The sequence below is a fragment of the Glycine soja genome, chromosome 14 (genome assembly GCF_004193775.1).
Source record: "Glycine soja cultivar W05 chromosome 14, ASM419377v2, whole genome shotgun sequence".
In the NCBI taxonomy this organism is placed as follows: Eukaryota; Viridiplantae; Streptophyta; class Magnoliopsida; order Fabales; family Fabaceae; genus Glycine; species Glycine soja.
In genome coordinates, this window is record NC_041015.1 from 37,015,167 (window position 1) to 37,023,589 (window position 8,423).

At 40.2% G+C, this 8,423-nt stretch overlaps 1 protein-coding gene across 1 annotated transcript; it reads right to left on the minus strand.

The window, feature by feature from the left end:
* Positions 1-7,083: 7,083 nt before the first annotated feature.
* On the minus strand, positions 7,084-7,404 carry LOC114384038. The gene has a single exon (XM_028343722.1). It carries the CDS (start codon positions 7,402-7,404, stop codon positions 7,084-7,086), a length of 321 nt encoding a protein of 106 aa, XP_028199523.1.
* Positions 7,405-8,423: the final 1,019 nt, after the last annotated feature.

Sequence of the window (8,423 nt, forward strand, 5' to 3'; positions counted from 1 at the left end):
TCAATTTTTGAAAAGATGTTGGCACCATGCAACTCATCAAGTAAATCATCAAGTCTAGGAATGGGGTGCCTATACTTTACAGTAATGTTATTGATGGCCCTACAATCTGTACACATTCTCCACGTACCATCCTTTTTGGGCACCAACAACACTGGCACAGCACATGGGCTTAGGCTCTCTTGGACCCAACCCATGTCCAACAATTCTTTAACCTGAGACTCTATCTCCTTAGTCTCATGAGGTTTAGCCCTATAGGCTAGCCTATTAGGAAGGCTTGCTCCTAGGACTAAATCTATTTGATGTTCTATTCCCCTTAAAGGAGGTAGCCCAGGGGGTATCTCTTTGGGAAATATATCACCAAATTCATGTAAGAGTTCTTGGACCTTTGAAGGTAAGGTCTCAAATGTAGGAATTTTGGTCGTGCTAAGGGATGTTTCCCTTGATAGTTGAAGGTAGAAAGATTGTTTAAGAAGGAGTGTTCTTTTAATATCAGCTTTTGTTGCAAAATGATTTTCCTTCTTAACAATCTTCTTGGATGAATCCTTTCCCTCTTTTTCCTTCCCCCTGGCCTTTGAAGACAAGGCCTTACTGTCCTTCTTTTTCTTTTGTTTTCTTAATTTTTCTTCCTCACCTCTCTTATCTTTCATAGTTAGTTGATCTTTGGCCACCTGTGAAGGTGTTTGAGGATGCAACACAAATTTAGTTCCAAGATGGGTGAGGGTAATCTCATTAGTTAGGCCATTATAAATGATCTTCCTATCAAATTGCCACGTCCTTCCTAAAAGAATGTGTCCTACCTCCATGGGAACTATATCACAATTAACTTCATCCTTATATGTCCCAATGGAGAAAGGTACCTTCACTTGTTGGTTAACTATCATTTCCCCTTGCTCATTGAGCCATTGAAGTTTATAAGGTTTTGGGTGGGGAATGATAGTGAGGTTCAACTTGAAAACTAATCTTGTGCAACAACAATTGCAACTATATCCACTATCCACAATGAGAGAACAAGTTTTATCTAAAATTTTGCATATTGTATGAAAGATGTTCTCTCTTTGGGATTGAGATAGATCACAAGATTAACCTCCAAGGAACCTTCTAACCATTAAGATGTCACCTTCTTCATGGGGGTAGACTTCCTCACTAGACTCTTCACCCCTTACTTCATCTTCACTTCCACTAGAGGAAGGGAAAGAAGTATTTTCCTCTTGAATACTATAAATGTCTTGACCCCTCATAATCATGGTTTTCTTTATGGGGCATTGAGAGGCAATGTGACCTCTCCCAAGACATTTGAAGCATTTAATGTTGCTAGTCCTTTCTTGGGAACTAGTCTTAGGGGTGTATTTCTCTATCGTCTTACCCTTATCATCCTTGGGTTTTGAAGGTACAGCCGCCAAAATTCATTGGGCTTGGTCCTTCCTTGGATAAGAGTGAAAGCAATAAGATTTTGAAGAAGGCTTTCTTTTTATTTTTTGTTCCACTCATATACAAAGTTGGACTAGTTCATCTAGGTCCCTATATGGAAAGAGTTCAACCTTGTCCCTTACTTCCATATTAAGCCCACTAGGTTCAAAGAGAACAAGGGAGGGTACATCCCTTGTGGATCTTTACTTGTAAAAGGATTTTTACAAGGTTAAAAAGAAATCTCAAGGACCGCAGGTCGCTTGGGGACTGGATGTAGGCACGGGTTGTTGCCGAACCAGTATAAAAACTCTTGTGTGTTTGTCTCCTTCTTCCCTACTGTTTTACTTTCCGTTGTGCATTTTAATTTCCCCCTTTCTAACAAACAAGTTGATGCATATGAGGATATTTCTCTAATTAATCATGTTCTTGTGTTTTATGCTATAGCCTAAAGTACTAAACCTCGATCCCTCATAAGTTTAGACTAATTTAACCTAAGCTTCGTTTGTAGATCCCTCTTGTAGGACTAAGCTTAACTTAAACAGCATTATCATCACAGCATATTCAGAAAACCAAAACCCCAACAATCCATCCCTGATAATGTGGTTATTCAGTCCTGCTTCTATCAAGTTCTAAGGCAACAGTAAATTTCCCAATGCTAAAGTCACCTAACCGTACACCCAAATGGGTGATCAGACCAAGAGCATGCAGAAATTAAGCATTGAAAGAAGCATTGAACACATAAAACACAATTAATTAGATATTAAAGTAATTACATCAGTTGTTCCTTAGAAATCCCCAACAAGTGTGTTTAGCCAACCATTATAGAAAAACCCTAACACAAATAAGAGTGAGAGTACAGAATAATTGTTCCTTACACAAGAAGGGGGATCCCTCCTCCTCTTCTCAGCACCTCACAATTACTCCACAGCTCACTAATCTCTCACTACTTGAAGAACCGTAGGCTTCTCTACAAAGTTGCTCCTCTTGCCAACTCTAGAGCCTTTATCTCGAAATTAGCACTGTTGTGTCCTTGCTCTGGAATTATGTACTACTTGCTAAAATTGTGTACCCTAATTCTACACAAGACAGGCTTTAAATAGGCTCTGAATCTGTGACGTTGTGCTTGGCACCACCTTCACGCTTAGCGTGAGTTAGTGGATTTGAGCTTAGCGTCATTCGTGCACTGAGCCTGGCTAAAGACAACCATCGCGCTTAGCGAGCGGATCTCGCGCTTAGCGAGTGGATCTCGCGCTTAGCGCGTAGCCTTGATATATATGCTCTATCAGATTCTTCTGTTGCGCTAAGCGCGCTGAAGCTGCGCTTAGCGTTGGATGTGCGCTGAGCCCAAATGGTGAGCTGAGCACAACTGCCACTTTTAGCACTTCAAGACTTAGCCTCTTTTAACCTGAAATTGAAAAGATTTCATGATTAGATCAAATGGAAAATATTCTAGAGACAGCTATAACAATAAAACAAGATTTATTTATAAATCCTTACAAAATAACTATAAATTGGGGAAACTATACAAGTTTTGGAAAATGTTTTCTATACAAAAGTTAGTCGTATAAGACGACTAACAAACTCCCCCAAGTTTACAGTTTTGCTTGTCCTCTAGCAAAGAAAGAACAATTCACTTGTCCTCAAGTGACAAAATATAGTGGTCAATCCAAATGGTGTTTTCTTCAGAGAGAAATTCAATCATATGAAATAAATATCATGGAATGCTTCAATCAATTGCTTTTCACAAACATGAAGCTTTTCAAAGATAGGAACATATGCATTAGAGTCACAACTGAAATAAGCTAGTGAGAATGGCAGATATCAAGGAAAGAATCATCAACCAAAGCCTAACAGTCATTGTTTCACTCAAGCTCAAGTGTTTAGGCTCATTCCATTATAAATAACTAACACAAGTCCCAACTTTTTCATTTCATCTCATACCATACAGAAATAAACACACAAAATGAATTCGAAGGACTTTCTAGGCTTGTAATGAGGTTGGGCTGCCAACAAATCATGGTTTTTCTAGGATTCAAAAGCTTAGATTCTAAGAGAACATTTATCCATAGATAAACCTTTACTTTTCATTCATTCCCACCCCAATACTTGCCTCTTTTTAGATACTTAGCTTTGGTTGATTTGATTTGCAGGACACATACTTTTATACATTTTTATTTATACTTACAGTTTTTTTAAACACATAAAACAATGTGTATATGCTGCTCTGTTTTGAGCATTTTATTTCTTTACCCTGTGTCTCCCCCAAATTTGGGACGAATTTGTTTTGACATATGACTCCCCCAGATTTGGGACAAATTTGCCTTGAACCAAGCTTTTTTGTGGATGATGCTCTCCTACAACCTAAGACAAGGTAGCAGGAGATAACACTGTATAGGCTCAAGGTTCAATCAATCAATAATTCATTCAACTCAAACTGGGGGCAAAGGATAAATCATTCAAGCACAAAGTCAGCTTTTTGGCTAAGTAGCTATCACAATCAAAACATGGCTTTCATCATCCTCAATTGATGCATTCAGTCCATACTTCAGAGATTCATGCAAAAATCATTACTAAATGATAGTCATTTCTCTCAAAATTTAAGGATCACACTCTCACCGGGATACGGTCAATGCATTCCTTCACAATCAATCTAACAAACTGACTAACATTTTTAGTCATACTTCTAATCACATGTTCTTTCTCTTCTAATGGCTGCAAGCTTGATCAAAACAAAATCTAAACATTCCAATCCACTCAATTCATACAATTTCTCATTCAAGTCAATCACAAACACCTCATTCATAAGAAATCACACCACTGAAACATGATTCAATCATTTCACTGTTCAAACAAGCTTTTTGTACAAGCAATCAACACTAAAATAACTAGAATTTAAATGATTGAAATTTAAATCAACTAAATAACTAATAACTAAATTGTTCAAATTTTGCAGAAATTAAAACAAAACAGAACTTAAACATCTTGCTCATCCTGTGGCTGATCTTCATTTAAATCCAGCACTGGAGCAGCTGGTACATCCTGAAGAATAGGCTGCTATGGCTCCATGGCTAGTGCTGATGGCTGGGAATCCTCAAGAATAGGTGCTGGAGAGATATGAACTGGAGAAGTAGGCTCCTAAGCTGCTGCTTCCTCCTGAACGGATGGATTAGTCTCAAAGATAAATGGCTCAGGAGGAACAGGCTCATCCTCTACATCAGGCAAAGGCTCCTCTACTGGCATAGGCTCTTGGGCTGCGGAGGCCTTACCCATTCCAGAAGGAGGAGGCTGGCCTCCTGGCCAAGCCACCAGTGCAAGGAACTCCTCCACACTCATAGCCGACTGCTGGCCAAAGCTTTGTAACCTCTGGATGATGATGATCTGGCCTCTGTGCAGGCTCTGTAGCATAGCAAATAATGTCTTAGAGGTGAATGAGGAAGGTCCTGTAGGAGGAGCTGGAGCAGGAACTGGAACTGGTAAGGGAATGGGAGCTGAAGCTGGTAACTGTGGAAGATGTGGAGTCGAAGTGGATGGTGCTGTAGGATCTGGTAAAGTAGATGAAGAAGGAGCATAAGCATTTGGTGTTACTGAAGCAAGGGGAGCCTTAGATCTCTTACCCCTGGCCTTCCTTGGTTCTCTAAATGTCACTGTTGGATCATCTAGATTCCAACAATTCTTCTTTATGTATGCCAAGTTAATGGCAGGGCTAAGACTCTCCAAAGATCTGGAATCTGATGTGACTTCTCTAGCTTTACACAAAGTTGTGATTAAGGCTAGAAATCCAAGCCTAGAGGAGTCATGCTGGGTAATGATAAAAATATGGTGGGAGATGAGGTAGCCCAAATTCATGTTCATCTTCATGATAATGCCATAAATCAACTTGGCCCGATCCAGTGTGATGTCAGAAGTGTGGGAGGTAGGGACCAAGTTGGAGTAAGAAAGAACCCTCCAAGTCTGAGCGAGAGTGGTCATGTTCTTCCTTAAAATCTTTAGAGGCTAACTGTCAGCATTCAGCTCAAATCCCCTCCCTGGGATGCAGAGCTTAGCTGCCAATTCCTGAGGGTCAAGCCTCAGGAGTGCAAACCTAGAGTAAGCTGATAATGTCTCCCCCTCCTCGATGATTACAGGGGTCTTCAAGAAAGTGTTGAGAGTGTCTACATCAAACTTCACCAAATGGCCTCTCACCCTCACCTGCTTAGGTGATTTATCCTCGGGATCATAGAGGTTAGCATAAAACTCTTTCATAATGGCAACATTAATGTTGCCTTCATCAAAACTGGTTAATTCCTTATCCCATTTTCTTCTCTCCAATGGCAACATCATCGCGATTCTCAGCAAAACAAAGGGATCTTGGCCCATTTTAGCCACATTGCCCCTAATGGGCTTCTAAGCTACCTAAAATCCTAAAATGACTAACCCTCAAACTAAAAAACCTAACTTAACACACTACTAACTAAGAAAGCTTGAATTCATCTACCCTATGGTTAGAAAGATGAAAATGAAATTGAAAATGTACTCACTTACTTGGATTATGATTGCAATGTAGAATGAAGCAAGAACAATGCAGACAAGTAAGTTTCAACACACAGAAGAAAGCACAAAAGCTCAGGGTTAGCAAAGGCAGAGGCAAATGATTTTTGGGTAACACCCAAAGTACCTCAGCCTTTGCTTTTAAAAACTAAAATTCATATGGCGTGCTTAGCGCACAGCTAAGCTTAGCACGTCAATGAAACATTTGGTTTATGTGTAACCCTACGCTTAGCCTAACCTAGCGCTAAGCCCAACTTGAGGTTTCAAATTCCAGTGAGCATCTGGGGCTTAGCGCAACAGGTGGCGCTTAGCACTTTCTGCAACACAAGATTTTCTGCAATATGAGCTTAGCTTAAGATGTAAGGCTTAGCGCGCAATCAAGCTTCAACTTACAAAGAGTAGTTTAGGCTTAGCGCAACAGGCGCACTAAGCGCACTTCCAAGCATTTCAAAAACAGTAAGTAATTGGCGCTTAGCGCATCTTGCCGCTAAGCCCAACTTGTGAAAGTTCAATTCCAGAATAGGTATGGGGCTTAGCTCAGGACAGCGCGCTTAGCACTGCTACAATAAATCTTTCCATAGAAGAAGTGGCGCTTAGCGCATCATCTCCGCTAAGCCCACTTCTCAAAGTTTACTTCCAATGAAGATGTTGGGCTTAGCACAGTGATGTGTGATTAGATGAACTATTCAGCCAACTAGTCAGGGGTCTAAGCACTTAGTGCGAGCAAGCTCAGGCTTAGCGCATGAAGACAAGGTGCTTAGTGCAAGGGTTGCGCTTAGCGGATGAACAACTAAAAAAAAATTTCTGAGTCTTTTCTGTCCATCTCGTCACCTAGGCTTAAAACCCCCTTATTCACTACTAAACAAGCTGAAAAATTAATCACAATCACAAGCAACTATCCTAACTACATGCAAGAGATACAAAATGAAAAAGAGAAAAGGGAAAGAAAAGCTAGGTTGCCTCCCAGTAAGTGGTCTTTTAACGTCACTAGCTTGACGCATCATCCTGTTATTCTGGTTTGAAGTGTAGAACAGTGTTCAATCTTTCCATAGCTCCACCATGATATTGCTTCAACCTTTGTCCATTCACTACCCATGTCCTGTTAGGATCTTTAGAGTAAGGATCACAAAGCTCCATTGCTCCATAGGGTCAGACTTTCTTGATAGTAAATGATCCCGACCATTTCGATTTAAGCTTTCCAGAAAACAATTTAAGTCTCGAGTTGAACAGCAACACCTGTTGTCCTGGATGAAAGTCCTTCTTGAGCAGCTTTTTATCATGATACTTTTTTACCCTTTCTTTATACAGCTTTAAGGATTCATAAGCAGTTGATCTCATCTCTTCCAACTCCAAAAGCTGCAGCCTCCTTTGTTCTCTGGATATGGCTTCATCAAAGTTCAAAAACTTCAAGGCCCAGTATGCTTTATATTCCATCTCCACTGGTAAGTGACAAGACTTGCCATACACCATCGAAAATGGAGATAAGCCTATCGGAGTCTTGAATGCTGTTTTGTACACCCATAAAACATCATCTAATTTGATAGACCAGTCCTTTCTAGTAGAAGCTACAGTCTTCTCCAAAATCTTTTTCAATTCCCTGTTCGATACTTTTGCTTGCCCATTGGTCTAGGGGTGATAAGGTGATGTTATTTTGTGTGTCACATTATATTGCTTCAACACCTTTTGTAGCTGATTATTGCAGAAATGTGTGCCTCCATCGCTAATCAGAATTTTGGGCACCCCGAATCTTGAGAAAATTTTCTTCTTCGGAAACTTTACCATAGTCTTAGCATCATTATGCGGGCAAACCACTGCTTCAACCCATTCAGTGACATAGTCAACAACCACTAGTATATATTCATTGCCAAAAGACAAAGGGAAGGGACCTACAAAATCAATCCCCTAGCAATCGAATACCTCAACCTCCATAATATTCTGTAGAGGCATTTCATTTCTTCTTGATATACCCCCCATCCTCTGACATTGAATCACAGTGTTGCATATGTTGGTGAGCATCTTTGAAAAGCGTGGGCCAAAAGAATCCAGATTGCAAAACCTTGGTCGCCGTCTTATCTCCACCATAATGGCCGCCACATAGAGAATTGTGGCAATGCCATAATATGTTCTTGGCCTGTTCTTGTGTCACACATCTTCATAGGAGATTGTTAGCTCCTATCTTGAACAAGTGCAGATCATCCCAGATATAGAATCGAGCATAATGTAAGAATTTCTTCCTTTGCTGCCACGTTAAGTCCTTTGGGATGATTCCTGCAGCTTTGAAGTTGGCCATATCGGCAAACCAAGGTCTCTCACTCACCAAGAATAATGATTCATCAAGGAATTCATCTCTAACTTCAGCTTCTTTCAATGTGACTTCCTCATTCACCAATCTAGACAAATGGTCAGCTACAACATTTTTCGATCCCTTTTTATCCCGAATCACCAAATCAAATTCTTGCAACAACAAGATCAATCTTATCAATCTGGCT

Bases quoted from the DNA above. Each gene is read 5' to 3' on its own strand.
- LOC114384038 (XM_028343722.1), bottom strand. From the start codon at position 7,404: ATGGTGTATGGCAAGTCTTGTCACTTACCAGTGGAGATGGAATATAAA.